The following is a 20,469-nucleotide window of genomic DNA, read 5'->3' on the forward strand; positions in this document are numbered from 1 at the left end:
GGTGGATATTCCTGCTGTCAGCATGCCAATTGCACGCGCCCTCAAAACTTGCGACATCTGTGGCATTGTGCTGTGTGATAAAACTGAACATTTTAGAGTGGCCTTTTATTGTGGCCAGCCTAAGGCACACCTGTGCAATAATCATGCTGTCTAATCAGCATCTTGATATGCCACACCTGTGAGGTGGGATGGATTATCTCGGCAAAGGAGATGCATTTATATTTTTGTTCAGTGTAGTACTTCCTTTACACAAACGGTATTAGAGGTATCAATGGTGCAGCACAATCCTATTCTCAAGGCTGAAACCCGCTTCCTTTTGTAGAGTGCAAAGGGCATTATGTTACAATAGTCATTCTTTGCCACTGTCATATAGGAAACCCTTGTAAGACAAGCTCCAGTGAACAAGCTGAAAAGCGACATTTGACCCATTCATTGAAGCCTGTTGTCACAAGTTAATCCCTGTTCGCCACCTCTCACACACTGCAGACTACAGCTGTATATCCACACACACAATATGGTTTCTACCACAAAACGACATTGTATTAAGTATATAGATGTTTCAGTTCCAATTCTCTTATATGGTGTGTCTTGAGTAGTTTGTTAAAGCTATTACAATTCAATACCATAAAATATGTGACCCTCCTAAATACAAATTATTTTCTGTTATATCTGAATCGGTCAAAGAAAATGAAGGACCAATAATGCTTTGGGTTGGAGTTGGGTTCAGAATGTAAAATGCTATAGAACCCTACAAATAGCCAACCAATGCTTCTTAAAGGTCCCCTATTATACAGTTTTTCATCAATATATTATAGGTCTCAGATATATACAAAACATGTCTCTGAAGTGTTTGGCTCCAAATACTAAACAGATCATGCATTGTAGCTTCCCATAATCCCCTCTGTTTCAGCCCTGTTTCAAAAGTGCTGATTCTGTGTCTGTTACTTTAGATGAAAATAAGGAGCCACTCCGCACGCCCCTCTGATGCCCCGTTCACACCAACGCGGTTCCAGAGCCAGTTCGGAGCTAGAGCCTGAAAAGCACAGGTTTTTCCTGTTCACACCGCAGCGGAGCCGCCTCTAAGCTCCGAAACCCGGTGCACCAAAACATTGTCGGTCTATGACAAAAGACATGACAAAGTGGATTTTGCATAATAGGTGACCTTAAAACCAACATCCCAATGTCAATGTAACAACTACAACAACTAAGAATACAAATAATTAGACTAACTAAGCCATGCTGTATTTAAAAGATAAATGAGAAATAAATATATCTAGGGCAGTGGTTCCCAACCTTTTTTCCCTTGAGCCCCCCCAAATGAATCCTGTTGGATTCACACACACACAAGGGGGGGGGGGGGGGGCGCGCAACAGCGGTAATTAAAGTTTAAAAGTCTCAAAAATGCTACAACTACTGTCACAAACTGGATGAATGTGACGTATTTTGTTAAAGGAGGATGAAAGCATAATTAAGGAGCACTATTGGAGTGACTTTGATGGTTTTTGGACTCAGGATTAATTAATTTGGATTCCCGCTGTTTGAAGATATTAAAGGACGGCGCAAGTGGAAACAATTCACAAAGGGATTAAACTGTTTAAAACACATGCTCAAAGTAAGCCGGATTTTGCCGATGTGTTTATGTGGATTCAACAGTCGTAAATAATCTACAGAATGGAGGAGACCGATCTGATTGGAGCAACTGTGACAAATAATCCAACTGAAACCGGCATGGACAATGACTATGTTTTAAAAATGCGCTTATCCAGACAAGCCTGGTTTGGACACTTTATGGGCAGAAGAAACATTTCTATTAAAGAAAGAATTATACATTTCTGTCTTTTTATGCCTTTAATACTAACTTGAATTTTTATTAAAATTAATTAGTCAATTATTTTTTATATTTTATTGTAATGTAGAGACAAGGCTTTTAGTGATAATCATGTATTGCCTAACAATTATATGTAAAAAAAAAGTCTAAATATGATATTTGGCCTCAAATCATCTGAGGCCTGGCGCCCCCCCTGCGATCTTTGGCGCCCCCCAGGTTGGGAACCACTGCTCTAGGGAGTACTAAGAAGTAGGTAGACATGTTGGGGTGTGGTTTGCGAGGAATGCTCTCATCTCTCTCCATGATTGGCAGCAGAATAATGATAGCTAATAAGTAAGAGGCTGACATTTGGATAGATAAGATGGAAATTCAGCCTGGGTCCAAGGTGTTTTTGTAATTGCCCCAGCCAGTAGCCTGTGATTGCAGCTAGCCTGAGTGGTCGGAGCTGTGCCTCTGGGGCTCAGAGAGGACATTTTCAGCTACAGACGAGCCCACTGAGATTAAGTGCCGGGGCCAGACGGGGGTCAAATTGCTTTTAAAATGCCATGGGTCTCAAACGGAACAGTCGAGAAACACGCCATGACTCTCAGGTGTTGAGCGGAGATTGGAGAAGTGGTTGTGATCGTTATATTAATTGTATAACTAAAATCCTGCTTGAGATTTATACAAGTCTTTCAAGAAACATGTAGGGAAGTAGGGATTTAAATGTGTCTTAAAAGAACCACCACTGGATAAAAGACAACTGTAGTAAGAAGTGTCCTCATGAAACAGATCCTTTGCACCCTAACTGACATGTTACTGGAGATGCTCATGTAGCAAATATGTGTTCTGGCCATGTTGCTGCATAAAAATGGGCCCTATTGTGCTTTTCAGGGTTTTCCCCCTTTCTTGTAGTAAATATATTTTTTTGTGAATGGTCTGCAAAAGCTAAAATCTCCGAGTTCACCTCAGGGGGTGCTTATATTCTACACAACCCCCCCCCCCCAAAAAAATAAAGCACTTTTTGAACATTGAAGCATGTAAATATGTCACAGTAGAGGCACACATACAAGTATGAACCTGAGAAGCTAATTAACATTGTACTTTTCCCCAGTTAATGTTTGTGTGGTTCAAAAAGCAAAAGTGCAGGACGGGTTAGATGTGTTCACTGTTTCTAAGTTAGATAGAGAGTACAATTTATGTGTTTGTGTTTTAAAGTGTTTTACAGAGCAGGTAGAGTAACATACATAGCATCATTCTGTGATAGCAGAACACCACATTTAATTCATGCATGGGCAGTAATATGTTACATGTTTGCTCAAGCAACATATTGCTGCCAGTGTCCAGTGTTCTGAGACGGATTGTCAGTACACATCAAGTATAGCGATTTAATAAAAATGCTTGGTTCTCCCTCTGCTACTATTACTTTTAAAACTATATCCGACTAGGAAACAAGTTCTTAAAGTTTTCACCTCGATAGCCAGTCATGTGTTTTCGGTTTAGGGGGTGAGTTTTGTACTATAGGAGAAACAATAACCAAGTGTAGAAACAACAGAAGAACAACGGCTTGTTTTTAACAGATGAATACAAACCAAATTCAGCACAATCTGTTCCCTAACCTTTAAAGTCGTATCAGATATTCCCTATCAGACCCCCTAAGAGACGAAGTTGACAGTCATGTTGGAAATGCTCTTTGGTGGACCAGGTTCTCTTCAGACCCCCTGCTCACATCTGACCATCCGCAGAGCTTTGAGGCTGCAGCAGGTTCAAAGAGCAGGAAGTGCCAACACTCCTCTGTATGTCCAGGCCTTTCAGCTTCCCTTGTCAAAGAGCACCTCTGCTCTACTACAAAGACGTTGGGGCTGGCCCAGGTGCGGGGGCAGGAAATACAAAAAAAGATCTACAAAGGGTGCTACTCCCCCCGATGTGTCCGAGGCCAGAGGATGAACAGAGGCAAGCGCTGCGGCAGAATGAGGGTCAGGTTGGGCATCGCTGAGTTTGGAGAGTCAACAGGCTTCTTTCACTTTGTTGGTGACTGCACTATACTGGAGGCAGGGACGAGGTGCAGTGGAAATGAGACTTTTTAGGGTATTGATGATTCAAACGAACAGTGGAACTCATGAGTAGAGAATCAGACAAAAGCAGCAACAAATTATTATTTTCATTTTCTATCAAACCATCTATTATAAGGGTGTTAAAATGACCTAACTTAGCATTGAGACAAAGGCCATATACAAGCCAAACTGAATTTAGCTAAATGTATATGTTGCCTTGCCAATTCACACGTTCCTATTTATTAAACTTGTACCCACATTAAGAAACTACTTAAGAAATATCAGCCTGACATTATATTGCATTTGCAGTCAGTTGAACAGGAAGCAGTATTATAAAAATGTTCTTGCCAAAGCGTGTTTGTTTTTTTCGCTTGATGAATGAGCAAACTGTTTATTAGTTCCATCTTTTTTGTATGAATTGATAAAAGCTGAAACTGACTCACCAATGTTCAAAAGTTTAACATTTAAATTGAATTTGTGCAGTTTTTGAAGTATATTGCAATTCAGATATGATTTCCTTTATTACAAGGAATGATCATTTTTGAAATCTTATTCATAATTTAAATGTTTTTAAATGATCTGTATCAAAAAAGGATTTATTAATAAGTCTGTAGAATACAGATTGTAGGTCGGGACTTCATCGCAGCTCTGACACACATCTCACCGTGTTGCCTTTAAGAAATATTGCGCTTACTTTATTTGGATACAACACTAGTTGAAATTGTGATTTAGATATAATATATAATATAACAATGATGATCATAGAAATCAAGACATAAAATATCATAACTTTAGGTCGAACAGTCAGGAACGTAAAGAGACAAATCGGGGGAAAAATCCATGTATAACAAGATAGAAAATGTGAGACGTCTTTGTTTTAAATTGAAGGAACAGGCAGGCAGACACAAATCTGCGGCCTCCCAGGGAAACAGGCTGACTGTCTGCTGTATCGATGTCCCATTGATTCAGGCTTTGTGTCTCACAATCGCCCCCCCCCCTCATCTCCTACAGAGCTACTTAATATGTTTGAGGGGCTCCGGCGCTTCTCATCTGTAAAAGGCAGAGCACTTTTTCTTTTACCCACATTAGAGGTGGTGTTGGTGGGGGAGGAAGGAGAGTGGGTCGGTGTGGGGCGGGGTGGTGCTGCTCTGAAGTCTGCCTGGTGGGACCGGAGCTTTATTAGCTGGAAAGGAAGACGGCGGAGTTGCGACGGGCCTGAGAACTTAGATTTAGCTTTTGAAACTTCCCATATCGGCATTAGAGAGATGAGCTGCTATTCAGCGCTCGCTCCCAGCCGGAAGTACACCCTTTGAAAAAACTAAAACCTTGCATATCCAAGTAAGAAAGAAAAAACACACACACACACACACACACACACACACACACACACACACACACACACACACACACACACACACACACACACACACACACACACACACACACACACACACACACACACACACACACACACACACACACACACACACACACACACACACACACACACACACACACACACACACACACACACACACACACACACACACACACACACACACACACACACACACACACACACACACACCACACACACACACACACACACACACACACACACACACACACACACACACACACACACACACACACACACACACGGCTTCCTTTTTATGTGCTGGTCGGCAAGATGAGGCTGGGCTCTAATTGGTCCTAGGGGAGATTGGCAGGGCGAACGGAGCAACGCGGAGGCCAGACAAACAACGGGAGGGGGAGTGGCAGGAAGAAGAAGGGCTACCGCTCCACAAGTAGAGAGGGAACCACAATGAGGGGGGATATAAATGAGCAGGGAAGTAGGCAGGATGAAGGAGGAAAGCATATTTACTCGCTTACAGTTAGCAGTAATGCGCTTTTAATACATACGCGCTACATACTTTAGTTTCCTGCAGGAAGTCGGATTACATCAATTGATTAAACACAATGTCTCAATACTTAGCTAATTTCCCTTTAGTTGATTTCTCCCTTCCCCATCCACCCCTGAGTCCCAAAGGACATGGAGCAATAGATGCAGAAGGACGGGAGATGGAGGTGTTGGGGGATGAAAGGAATATGTGATCAGAGGCTCTAACCTGCAGCCAACACCTTGGTCTTTCGCCCCTTCAGCAGCTTCTGCACCCGGCAGAGCTGCAGGTGGTTCTCATGGCGCCGGGTGTTGTCCTGGATGCGCTGGGACACGTCGCATATCGCAGTCACAGCACCTAGAGGAAGCACACACACTTCTATTACCATACAAGTGGTTGGACATTCATCTGAGAGTAAGAATATCATATCTCTCTCCAAATACAGATATTCCTGTCTGCTTACTTTAAACTATTGAAATACATTTTCTGGAAAACTAAGTGTATCACAATAGTTTTTCATACGGCAAGAAAAAAAACGGGTTTGAAGAAAGATGCATGTCTCCCCCAAGAAAAAAACTGCCACAGTTTATTCACGCTGGCCAGCCATTGTTTGGATACTGGCTTTTATCTTACAAAATATATTGTAATTTGAGTCCTACATTTACTTAAAGGGGCATTATTCAGCTTTTTGTGTTTTACCTTCTCTGAAATGTGTTACAAAGGTTTTTAGTGCATGTAAATGGTCTGCAAAGGCCAAAATCCCAAACTTCACACCAGAGGGGGTTTCTCTCTGACACTCTCCCCCCTGCCTCAATTGGACTTCTTTGTTTACTTCTGTAACATAGTGACATCACTTTTTAACACTTGCCCTACACATTGTACGTGATAGGCTAAGGGGCGGGACTCTTAGCAGTTGACCAATCCCAACAGAGCCGGCCAGCTAACCAATCAGAGCAGACTGGGCTCTGGTTTCAGACAGAGGGTGAGAAGAGGTGCTGCAGCACAGGCAGTATGAGACAAATAAAGAGCTTGTTGAACATTAGAGCATGTTGAGAAGTCACAGAGGCAGAACATACAAATATGAACCTTAAAATGAGCATAATATGTCCTCTTTAATTTACTAAGAAATACATGTCAATACACCAAAGTATAAAGCCTCCCACTAAATGCTACAGACACACACATCTGTCAACCAGTTGAAATCTTTGTTGTAGGGACTCTTTCAGCATGGCAGCCTGTTTGAGTTTGATTTCATCTGCAAGAAATTAAAGAGAATGTAGCTGTGCATATTAAAACAATCAAACAGTGCTGATTGGGCCTCATGGTGCCGAGGGGCTCCGGCGGGGTTATGCACTGTGTTTGAATGTGTGCTTGGGGACGCCTAACCCTGGTCATATTCATTAGGAGGGATGCTGGGCCCTTGTAGCCCATAATCCATTGCTGCTTCGCAAATCAGCTGAGCTGTCAAAATGTAATTGTTGGCAAACAACAAGCAGCCCCACATTAGCACAGCACATTTGGTTAAATAAACCTATTTCCTACAAAGTGTTTACCACAACACCAAACCATTCCCACTCCTGTACAACATTGCTCAGAGCATGTTTCCCCAAACCACATTTTGTTTAACATTGAACAAAAGCCAATGCACCTTGGTTTAATGTACTTAGCTTCCTCCTGGTTTTCAATATTGACTTTTTTCTTAATGTTAATACAACTGTTAATGGAATAAGAGTCTACAGTCTCAAAGTTTTTTTGCACAAAGCTTTCAAATCTAACCAGAACAAATAAGCAAATCAGCAGAATAGACAGACGCATCTAATTGCTGTGTGCCAGCCATAATAATGGCTGTAAACATTTAGAACTACATCATTAACGCGTCCAAAATAACAACAAAACAGATGGATTCTAATTTCAGGCCCAACTTTTCCTCCTTTTGTTTCCGAGCAATGAAACTCAGCGGATGAACTCGATCCTCAGGGTGACTTGTCTACACTAAAATAATCACGGCCTAATTGGCTCGCTTAACTTCACAACAATTACAATGTAAACCAAACAAGGCATCCGTGTAGACTTTTTCCCCTTTGTTGTACGTGTTTGGAATACTTTCCATTGCCTGCTTTAGAAAAACAATAACTCCTAATTACAGCATTCTTGGGCTGAGATCTGGCCGAGGCATTAATAATACATCTGGCGCATTAGACATTCTGAAGTCTCCTTCTTAGGGCGCTTTATTCACTATTTAGACACTGTTTGACCACTGCAGGAGGACGTTAACTTTTATTGTTAAAGAGAGTTTACGAGTTGCATCAGGTCGTGGGGGAGAGTATTAAAGCGAGGCTGATGAAAAACTCCTGAAGCAATGCAATTACAACAATTAAATCCAGCCTGAATGCACCGTGGGCTTGGGGGAGAGAAAAAAAAGGAAACAAAGAGGAAGAACAAACTGACACAGAGCAGTACAACAATAGAAAACAACAACAACAACAACAACAACAACAACAAAGCCTCTTGTGATTCTATCTGCTAGTTTGCTTAATCATATACAATGTGATTTGTCTGGAATTTCTTTTTTTAAATAATTCCCTTTACAATACAACCGGGCTGAGTATAGGACGTTTATACACACACACACACGAGTTTTCAGCAGAGTTTAAAAAAAGGATCTCTAATGAGAAGAGGAAGAGGCGATGTTGGAGCACATTTAGATATGTACCTTCATCTTAGAGTCAGGGGCTGTTTTAATTTGTAAGCAAAGGCAGCACACCAGCAATGAGATTTTAATTGATACACATAAATAATTCCTTGTGTACATTCACACTTGAGTCCGATTCGCTGTTTATTTGACGATTGAAATGAGTCATTATCGGGCTCCGTGTTGATGCTGAAGATTTTATTTATTAATATAGCTCCCGCTTAATATCCTCTGATCCGCACCCAATTAATTATGTCAAAATCCACATCAAAACTATAACGTACACGCATATTGAGCTCTGCCTCGCTTTCATTCCTCTGCTAGCCAAGAGCTGCTGTGACAATAACAACAAGTGAGGAATGAAAGCACTTTTTCTTTGTTCCTCAAATGAAGATAATGAGGGTTGTCTCTCCCGGCGACGGAGTCTGACTGCTGAGATGAAAGTCGCCGCAGGTTGGGTTTGTTTTCCAGCTGTTGGAGGAATGGCCTTACATTCTATAATTGTGCAGCTTTACTTAACTCCAAATTGTTTGTCACAGGAAGGAAGAGACTGCACCGTGAGTGAGCCAAAAGGCTTTGTGGCTAGTGATGCAAAACACATCTTCCCACACTCATCACTTGTTGTTAGGTAACAAACCCCAACAATCCTGACAGATTGCAAGAGGAAGAGGTGACAACAACATCAACAACCGCATCTTCACTTGTGTGCACATGTGAGCAAGGCGTCTCTTTGCTCCCCTCTTGAGGTGCATTCACTGCATCCCGTGATTGTGCCTCTACGGTGACATGTCTCCATGCTGTAATGTTCAACAAGCTCTTCATTGTTCTCATACTGCCTGTGCTGCAGACCCTCTTTTCGCCCTCTGTCTGAAACCAGAGCCTAGTCAGCTGTGATTGGCATCTGTGTTGCAGTTTGTCAACAGCCTAGAGATGTCCCGCCCCTCAGCCTATTGTGTCCAGTGTGTTGGAGTGCTAGCCAAAAGAAACGTGTGTTACGCAGTGATGTCATGTATACACTGTAATATTTATCATATATATTTTATTATCATAATTCTATGTTATTCATTTATTAATCCTGGTCATCTACATGACCATCTGAAGCTGTGTGCACTACTTGCTGGTCGAAACTGTCAGCCCTTTTAATCTGTGTTTTAATATGTCTGTTTTTAAAGCACTCGCTGGAGCAGAGACTATAAATCTCGTTGTATTCTGTACAATGACAATAAAAGCTTTTGAATTTGAATGTCACGATGTTACGGAGGTAGAAAAAGGACTCCGATGGAGGCGGTCAGGAAGGGTGGGAGTGTGTTGTAGAGAAACTTTGGGATTTTAGCCTTTGCAGACCATTTACATGCACACAAACCTATATTACACACTACAGGAAAGGGGAAATCCCAAATAGCATAATATGGCCCCTTTAAGTTTTCAGGTAAGGTTCAAGGCTTTTAATGGTCATACGTACATAGCTACACTGTAGTTATGACGATGAAAATCTTAGGACACAGGCTCCACCAACAGTGCAACACAATAAAACCTGAAAAAATAGTGCAAGTAAATACAAAAAAGAAATGTTTTGTTTCTATAGCTACGTTTGCTTCTAGCTTGCGGCACTTCATACAGCTGTCATCTGATTGGTTGCTTGTCAAAATGTCAGCGGTAAAACAGGTCAAAGTTGAAATAATTTGAACGTCAATAGTAGCTCCCTCCATAGAAACACAACGGCAATGTCAGCACGAAGCCGTTTGTCGTGTGAATGCAGCTTTGAAGCACGCATCTGCAGATCATTTATCCTTGAAATACAGAAAATGTATCACAAAGGCAGCAGCATGATCAGAAGAAAAAGAAACCTACTTGAAAGCTGCTGAAACTCTGGGTTGTCTGGACTTGTGTTGGCAGTCAGGTCCTGTAGGAAGTGTTTATACCTGTTAGAAAAGTAGAAAACAAACAAGGTCACCGTGCGCTCAACATCTACACATATCACTGGAAAAAGGGGGTGAGACCGTGACGTGCTCGTGTATACGGATGCAGGAGAATACATGTGGCTGATTTAAACTCCTGAGTGATACAGATGGAGAGAGCAGGTTTTGCTTTGCAGAAGTGTTGATGCTGACAACATCTGACAGAAACAGCTGTAACACATCTGCAGTGGATTTACTTGAGCCCTCTTCAGACACATTGCTTCGAAGAAAACTAAAGTAACACAACAGATTTCTTGCATCTGAAGTAACAGTTTAAGCTTCCGTAGAAATCTTTATCCTTTTAACCAGGGTGATGTGACCTTGAAGTGCATTGACAATCGCCATTGATTTCCACGGTGTCTGTCTGCCTGTGCAGCACCTCTCTCTGTGCAGTCTGGGCTTGTTTGAGAGACATCGTGGTGCCACTGAGAGAGGCTATTAGTGATACTGAAAGACTGTACACCACTGCTACTGGCCCATGTGGTGGCATGAGACGTGTTGGAGAGTGTGATATGGACTGTGTGTAGAGAATATAACAAGACAATGACCATTTTGTAAGCTGCACTAGGACATGTTCTTGCTCGACTGAATGCTTATGATTTCACTGCTTAGTAACTTAGTCTGTAACTCAGCCGATTTCTTAGCTTTAGGATAATCAACTTCCCAGGACAAATACTTACTCAACACCATTATTTCAATTTCATTAGGTCATACAAGTTTCAATGAGATGAATCCAGAGTTGTCCCTTCATTTGATTGAGCCTAATCGGACGTGACACTGCTGTGATGCAGCAGCTATGAGGCATGGTTTTAGGAAAAAGCAAATGAGCATGCTTTCGGCCCAATGATGTGCAAGAGTGACAGAAGAACCAGGGAGCATCTCAGGCCATTTTGGCTTTATGTGCCACCAAGCGCTGCCACCAGGCGCTGCGCCCCTCCAACCGAGCCCCCCCCCCCTTTTTTTTAAAAATATATATATATATATATATATATATATATATAGCACCAAATTTCAACTAATCTATATCTACTGTCACTTTTCACATTGAACATGTGCTCTTTTATTAAATAAACTAAACACTTTCATTTTAAGTTGTGAGTTTAGTGTTTTCGACCCTAAGAAACACTGATGCATTAATCAATAACAATAATCCACAGCTCCTCTCTCTGCTCCAGAGGATTTAACAAATATATATCCCAATGCCACCCCCCCCCCCCTCTGCTCAGGCAGCACCCCCCCAAAGCAGTACACCTAGGGGAAACACTGCACTGTGTATCCTTTACACATCAATGCTCCAGACCAATAGATACAAGAAGTGGTTGGTCAGAAACCCAACCCGACTTAAAAAAAAAAAACCTCTACAGAAGCCGGTTTTTTTAAATCTGCCTGTCCATAGACCAAGATATCTGTGGTTCAACCCTTGCAACAGAACCTGCCCTGGGAGGAAGTGGTGTTTAACATCACTAAAACAGCAAGACGACTCAATTCAGAAACAGACAACCGAAGCTGCTTGTGAACACCAAAATCATTTACTGCATATCAACTTGGAAGAGGTCAAAGGTCAGCGAGTTAAGGGCGGCCAGTCAAAGATCAAGGAGGAAATTCATATCCGACACCTGAGATGACAAAGTCGCTATTCTCCCCACCTTTTCACGAAAACAACTAACCCAGTAGCTCCTTGAAAACATCATCCACTCAAGATAGCCTTGGGGTATGACTAAACACTTGAACTGAAACTAACCTGGTCAGGTGTGCTTGTGAAGCATTACCAATCATTTATAGAGCGGAAGTAGAGAACGGCAGGTTAGCAGGAGGAGGAGGAGGAGGAGGAGGAGGAGGAGGAGGAGGAGGAGGGCATGTAGTCGATTACTCATTGGAAAGAAAACGAAAGCCAAACAAGATCCAATTAAGCCTCCTCCAATTAAGAGACGCTTAAAGAGAGAAATCATTTCACTCCTTTCCCTTCTTGTCTCCTCTTGTACTAACAAATACATTACAGGCATTATTAGCGATGGATGCCCTCGTTCTTATTAAGGAGTGGAGACAACAATCTAATTAAAGCAACTGCGCAACAAAAAGGGAACACTCTAATGAGCATTATCACAGCACATTTCAAATAATGTAAATGGAACTCTCTCATTTAGCTGGCCTGTCCCGCTCATTAGCAGCAAAGCAAAGAGAAGATAATGAGACAATAGCCTAATCTGAACCATATTTATCACAGTTCAGATATTCTAATGAAGAATGCGGCTTTAGAGAAGCATGCGCTGGTGGAGGGAGGTGTTTGCGGCTGCTAATTCCTTTATAATATGCAGATGATATGCAAGGCTTTTCTCTTACTCTCTCCTGGCACACATGTCAGGTCATTTGGGCATTTGCACACACGTCAGTAAAGGAAAAGAGACGGAGGAAATATCTGTCTAATTATTTGTACTTACCATACGTGCATTAAGGATTCAAATGTGTAATTAAGAGACAAGATGCGCTGGCAGGCTTCTGTATGGGTTACTGAACATGGCATGGGCTTCTGGGTAATTACTCAACTTTAATAGCTTAAAAGGAAAGGAATGCACATTCGTGGTGAATGCAGGAGACTAGAGATACTCCACTGTCCAAAATTGAGCAATTAAAATGTAATATGAAGTGATTGTTGAGAGCGTCTTATCTTTCACTGTAAGGGAATTTACTCAAAGAGAAAAGGAAGTAGACATTAGGAAACACTTTTCAGTCAAACTTCAGAAGGACAAGAGCTTTTATTAGCGATTGCTGCTGCATAAGTCAACCTAAATCGGTGAGAAAATTAGAGTCGGGCAGTTTTAAATTAATACAAGCCGGGAAATAATTAGGGCTGCCTCATGAACTTTGATGATTACTATCATCAGTAAAGAATCCTGTCAGTCGAGGCATCAGACTTGTTTTTCTTCACTTTATCATTAGTCGCTTTTCAGCTAAATGTTCCTTCCACAATATGCCTCCCACCCTTTTCTTACACTGAACCAACGCAGGACTACTTTTCACAAACACAGTCTTGTCTCAAATCTGGTTTCTAGTAAGTGGGCTGAGTGATATTCTCTGTTGGGAAATGTACAGCACTCGTAAAGCGTTTTTTTAAAAGGCTCAAACCTATGATTCAGAGTCATCCTTTTGAAATCAGTCTTTCAATAGTGCTATATGGACTATGTGAATAAGACAAAGGATGCATCTTTGAACACAGTATCTACTTCGTATATACTTACCTACTTTAAGTGTATTTAGTGTAAGTATGCTGCTTTCACATGACAGGTAATTAAAGGTACCAACACAAACTGGTATACTTGACATGTTTTAACTTAAAACAGAGTTGGCAGACAAAACAATTATTCAATGAATTAATTGCATTTCAACTTTCAAACACTGGAACAATTTGACATGATTTTATGTTTAGTTTATATTTCTATGATTAGGAAAAGTAGCATGGAACAAAGTTGGTGAGTGAGACTGATGCCTATTAGGTCAAGTTGATCTGTTCTCTGCTTGTCATCATAACTTTATAAAAGCCAACGTTTATATTTTTCATTTAAATTTGTGCTAGGCAGTTCAATATTCGGACAAAAAACAAATACTGTCCCAGACTGATTGAGTTAGAGCCGTGGTTCCCAACCTGGGGGGCACCAAAGATCGCAGGGGGGGGGTGGGGGGGGGTGCCAGGCCTCAGATGGTTTGAGGCTATATATCATATTTAGACTTTTTTTTTTTTTTTTTTATACATATAATTGTAACGCAATACATGATTGTCACTAAAGGCCTTGTCTCTACATTACAATAAAATATAAAAAATAATTGATTCATTCATTTGAATAAAAATTCAAGTTAGTAGCTATTAAAGGCATAAAAAGACAGAAATGTATAATTGTTTCTTTAATAGAAATGTTTCTTCTGTCCGTAAAGTGTCCAAACCAGGCTTTTCTGGATAATCGCATTTTTAAAACATAGCCTTTGTCCATGCCGGTTTCAGTTGCTCCGATCAGATCGGTCTCCTCCATTTTGTAGATTATTTACGACTTTTGAATCCACATAAACACATCGGCAAAATACGGCTTACTTTGAGCATGTGTTTTAAACAGTTTAATCCCTTTGTGAATTGTTTCCACTTGCGCCGTCCTTTAATTTCTGCATACAGCGGGAATCCAAATGAATGAATCCTGAGTCCAATAACCATCAAAGTCACTCCAATAGTGCTCCTTAATTACGCTGTCATCCTCCTTTAACAAAATACGTCACATTCATCCAGTTTGTGACAGTAGTTGTCGCATTTTTGAGACTTTTAAGCTTTAATTACTGCTGTTGGGGGCGCAACTTCCAACAGGAGTCATTTGGGGGGGCCCTTGGGAAAAAAGGTTGGGAACCCCTGTGTTAGAGCATCTCAAACCCAGGGGTTTTTCTAGAAAAATATAGTATGAGGACGTTAATGTCACATCCAGACAAAATGACGGCCCCGCCCACTTCCCGGTGAAGAAAATGCATAGAGCGCCGTCGAAAATTATAGTTTCTTCAGGTCTTGAAGCGGTTGAGTCATATATTGCACCTCAAACAACAAATAAATCCTGAGTAACGTTTTTTTTTACTTCTTCTACAGGGAAAAGGAAGAAACTATCTAATTCAGAAATCACAGTTTTGGAGTAATTATACAGTTTTTGACGAACATAAATATTGTTTTCTGGCATCACTTTAACATTTTGCCGAGATAATCGGCATGTTGGTATGAGGGCGCAGCGCTCCTGTGACCCGGTTTAGACAAAACCCTGATAATCCCAATATTAAACCTTATCGTGAGCTAAGAAATACAGTTTCTACATTCAGGGTGATTTAAATCAATGGATGATTCACAACAGAACAATGTGTCACACCATAATTGAGACACTGCTTCTTTGCAAGCCTCACTTCAAACTTGGCAATGAACTACTGGGCGAATTAACAGACAAAGTAATACAAATCATTGAAAAGGAAACCAAGATGAAGATGAACCATTGAGAGGAAATACTCAAGAAAAAAAACTCCATGCTATATTCAGAATTCTTTCAAAAGAAATTAATCAATGCTCTGACCTTGTGTAGGAGAACCTCATTGTGTTCAGCTGTTTGGAGGGGATGGAACTACCCGAGCACATAAAGTAGTCCATTTTAAATCCCATCTTGACAATTGAAAGACAAAATCAAGCATGGCCAGCGCAGCTCCACACAACACTCGGCAAGTATGACAATGACCCCGAGACCTTTACATTCTCTACAGTGAGACGACCATTGGGCCGTCCCCTTGTTGTATTAAATGGTGCTCAGCGTAGAGCAAATACATCCCAAGGCCTCCAAGTGCTGCCATCTTTATGAGAGCTGCATCTCTATTATCGACACAACACGGCCAACACAGGCGTTAAGGGCTGCTATTCACCGCAACAATCAACTCGAGACCCCATTGCTGTCATAATTGTGATCTCAGCGGGGAGGAGGCCGATCACTGCTCCAGCCGGCTCTAGTGAATGCCACTTAATAAAAGGCAATGATTTTATTCCTCCCCCAGCAGCAACATAAGTATCCACACTCTGGGCTCCTGCTCGCCATCCATCATCCTTGAATGGCGATAAGTGACAACAATTTCCTGCTATTCCCGTCCACGGAGCCGGAGCAAGGTGAGGCGCCAGACGCAGATGATTATCTAGCCTTGCCACTTAAAATCATCCGACAATTAGACACTTCCCTCGAGTCTCCTGAGTTTCACCGAGAACGACAGACAAATCAATGATGATGATAGGTAGTGCAGGGGGGAAAGGCGGAGGGAGAGAAGAGCAGGAGAGAATGAGGCCGACTGATTATGTGTCAGAGTCAAATACAACAGTGGTCAGCATACTCATTGGAGAGTAGTCATTTCCCCTATTGGTCACAAGCAAACAGGCCTCCCACACAGGTCGAGACAATATTGAAAGATATTTTCAAATGCATTAAGACTTGTATATAGCAGACGTAGGGCTGTCACCAAATTTGATAATTATGGCCAAAATACATAGGATAACAATATTACGATATTATCGCGATGGGGCCGACATCGTACACATTTAAGTACACTTCAAATTGTGCTACGGTGATTTTTGTTTGTTAAGGAAATTGTGCAATCAAATGTGTTTAACATTGCTAACCTTAGTTCCCCTGATTAGGTCATCTCTCTGGGAGTGAACCTTAAATGTATGTGTGGTCAACAGACGTGTTTAGGGGGTGAGGTTTTGCATACTGTGTCTGAGGGGTATCTGTATATCCCACTGTCTTGTAGGGTGTGATGGTTTTGCATACAGTGCCAGAGGCGGTATCAGCTGGCCTCCCAGAATGATGTTGTAATGTAAATCTGCTTTGATGTCCTCTTATAAAGAGAGCCTGTTTTACTCAGAACAGTACGTGCTCTTTGGAGGAGATGTCATACTTGCAAGTATAAAGTTCCTTATTGCTTTTAATACGAATATTGTGTTGCTGTACGTTTGTTACCTTACTGATTATTCTCTCTAGACCACAGCTGATTTTAAAGCTGCTACGACATGTTAAAGGGACATTATGAGTCCTATACCAGCTAAGGGAAATACTGATACATAGGTAATATTTGGTTATTTTCCTTTGAAATATAATATGGCTGAGAATATAGTTCCTTTATTGTATCTTTCAAATTGTCCTGTTCTATATTTCCCCCGCGACCCGACCACGGATAAGCGGGAGAAGATGGATGGATGGATATATTTTAAAATCGATTTTAATTCAAAATCTTTGACTTACTTATCCCCAATGGAGATTAATTTTGCCTTCGGGATTAATAAAGGGTCATCTTTTTCTTCTTCATTTGTGTGTAGTATAGAGGGGGCTAAAACGGTGTTTCATTGCATAAACTCTGTCAGTGATGGACAAAATGTCTCAGAAATGTCTCACAATACTCGACTGATTTAAATGTGGCATAGTGACCATCACGCTGATGGCAAATCATTTGTATATCATCAGCATGGACAGTTTCATTCATCAGGATACACATCACTGTGTCGAAAATTGATGTGCACCAAGGCTCCAGAAAAAACACATTTTTATCACATGTGCTTCCAGGATCAGCACATTATCCAGGAAGTCTAATTCTGGCATCTCTGATCCTATCACTGTTACAGAGACACAATAATTGCTAAATATGTTGCTCTGTTTCCAGTTGCAGCCCTTCACAACTAACAGTGGTCTGATCAAATTACCCAAAAAGGAACAGTGGAGTTGATAATGTTTTAGTTGACCAATGATTTGACAACACACCTGAAGTGTACAATTCCTTCTGATAAGGGTTTACAGAAAAACAGAGAACTGGTATTGGGTTTGTTCTCCATATTGGCGACACTATTTGTTTTGTAACATGGGATAACGGTTTGATTGGTTCTAGGGCTGCTCGATTATGGCAAAAATCATAATCTCGATTATTTGGGTCAATAATTGATATCGATTATTAAAAACGATTATCCATTTACTTTGAAAACATCAATTTATTTGAGGTTTTTTTTAACAGTATGTTTTTAACAGTTGATTGCCCTGAACTTTAAGTATAATTCAACTGAAAAACCAATACAAAAAATACAAAAAATAAATATAAATAAAAAATAATCGTTTTATTTCGATTACGTTGTTTTCGTAATCGCCATAATCGTAATTGCGATTAAAATACGATTAATTTAGCAGCCCTAATTGGTTCATCCCTATAACATTTTATAAGGACTGGAAACAAGCATTCCATAGTCCCTCATTCTCCCAGAAGCGTGGGAGCAGTGAGAAAAGGAATGGACAGTGATTGATTGTCGGGGAGAAAGTAAACACAGTAAATACACAGCTAAGTGTCCAGTTGTTAAAGTGAAGGCGGATCTCAGAGAAAACTTCCCTCTTGCATGATGGATGGATGGAACATGTATAGTGCTCAACTGTACATCTGTAGAGATGTGAACACGAGAAGAGCCTAATTAAGATACAAACAAGCAGCTTGACAATCCATTGTCAGATATCCACTGCATTGGTACGCACGTTTCAGCCCATTTCTCCCCGTTCCAATAATTAACAAGCAAAATCAAGACCGCATGAAATTACAGCCAACGGAAACTTATGCTTAACAAAAGAGATTTTTGACAGTTGTGAACAGTTGGAGTACTTAAATGGCTGCTACATCAAATAATAATAATTGCGTCTGTCACAAAGACTATAGATTGTGCGGTGCTGTGGGTGACTAGTGATAGGAAAACATGTAACGGAAGTCAAGCATGGAATCTGTGACCCATCTCCTCCACGGTGGAACAACAACACGAGAACTCCTCCGCAAACACTTGAATGGTGTTTAAGTAAAACAAAGAGATATTTTACATCACTTCAGCATCAATTACAATGACATAATTGAAAACGTGCAGTAAACATTTCCTTTAGCTATATTATATATATATAGATCATCAAGTTGTTGATTTAAAAGACATTACACCAAGGCAACACTGATGAATATGATGTTATATTCATGTATCATAACATAGGAGGCTAGGATAGAATTCGCCCACACTTTGTTTTATGGGGTTTTATATTATATTTTATATATTGTTGCATCGACTCAGTTGTCAATGTCTTGTGTCTTATCTGTCAGAGAGAAACCATTAATTTTTTTTTTTATTATCATACATTTTACTTCCTTATGTCTATTAACCAGATCACATTTTTATATTTCGCTGCATGTACCTGTAAAGTTCTCAACAAATAATCTGAGGGGAATTTCTTGTTTGTTTTTAACTTGTGATGTGTCATTTTGTAAAGCACGTTGAGCTGCATGTGTTGTCTGAAAAGTGCTATATAAATAAAGCTTTATTATTATTATTATACTGACGTGTGTGTGTGTGTGTGTGTGTGTGTGTGTGTGTGTGTGTGTGTGTGGCGACATCAGTCATGTTGAAGTGGTTGATATCATGAATCTTTACAGAGGCCCTATTATGATATTTTGAGGTTTTCCCTTTCCCATGTGTTGTATAGGTTTTAGTGCATGTAAATGGTCTGCAAAGGCTAAAATCCCAAAGTTCACATTTCTCTCCCACACACTCTGCCTGAAACGCCTCCATTGGACTACTTCATTCGGGTCGTCTAATTCAAAGAAAAAAACAAAAATCTTACTGATCAATCCTCAGAACCGGAAGTTGAAGTAGCTCCTCCAGTGTTTGGTCTTTGAACTCTTCTCGGGCTTCCTGCAGTTTCTTAAAGCGTCTGAAGGCCTTGTTTTTCTTCAGCTGGATCTAAAACAAAAAAAGGTTGTGAAGTTATTCTCCGATAGGTACAAAGTAGTGACATTTTCTAGGGATTTCTTGAGCTGTTCCATATTTTGGGATTTCTGATTAGCACATATCACTAAAACCACCATTCCTATCCAAGAGAAATCACATCTAAACAAGGCATAAAGGTCACCTATTATGCAAAATCCATCTTTTCATGTGTTTTCATCAACACGTGTCCCCTCTGTGTAAAGAGATTCTGAAAGTTTCAGGAAAAAATATTCGCTCACTGTTTGTCCTGATCCATTTATATAAAAACCTGTCTGAAATGAGCTGATCAGATTCTGGCCACTTTATGATGTCATAACAATTGTTTGGCTTGTGTAACCATTAGCCAATAACCAACCAAGTTAACACCCCCCCCCACCTTATCACCTGAATCTCCTCCTAGATCACCATTGTGTTGTTTTTAAAACCAATGCATGATCTGTTTGGTATTTCAAGCAAAACACTTCACAGACATGTTTTGTATATATCTATAGACCTATAATATATTGATGAAAAACTGTATAATAGGGGACCTTTAAAATAACATTTTTAAAACTGTACTTCATGTAACTACACCTTTTTTATGAGTCTGTGCCTAGCATTTAATCAGAAATACAGCATCCCATCTGTACTTTCTGCATGTTTTTGGCTCACAGCATCTGCATGCAGCTTGTTGACGAGTAATGTCACATGTCACAACCAGTGAAGACCCCTGAATCTCATGTCACTTTCTGGATGCGT

The 20,469-nt window shown here is 40.6% G+C and overlaps 1 protein-coding gene across 2 annotated transcripts in view; it reads right to left on the reverse strand.

Annotated features, from left to right (window-relative positions):
* Window positions 1-20,469, reverse strand: part of arhgef39 (Rho guanine nucleotide exchange factor (GEF) 39) — a 45,857-nt gene that overhangs the window by 13,373 nt on the left and 12,015 nt on the right. For both annotated transcript variants that reach the window (XM_034074873.2, XM_034074872.2), the window contains exons 5-7: window positions 19,586-19,704; window positions 10,306-10,376; window positions 5,991-6,119 (exon numbers count right to left, since the gene is read on the reverse strand). In XM_034074873.2, the coding sequence (XP_033930764.1) occupies window positions 5,991-6,119; window positions 10,306-10,376; window positions 19,586-19,704 (319 nt within the window). The remainder of the gene's footprint in view (window positions 1-5,990; window positions 6,120-10,305; window positions 10,377-19,585; window positions 19,705-20,469) is intronic.

The sequence above is a fragment of the Pseudochaenichthys georgianus genome, chromosome 23 (genome assembly GCF_902827115.2).
Source record: "Pseudochaenichthys georgianus chromosome 23, fPseGeo1.2, whole genome shotgun sequence".
NCBI classification, from domain to species: Eukaryota; Metazoa; Chordata; class Actinopteri; order Perciformes; family Channichthyidae; genus Pseudochaenichthys; species Pseudochaenichthys georgianus.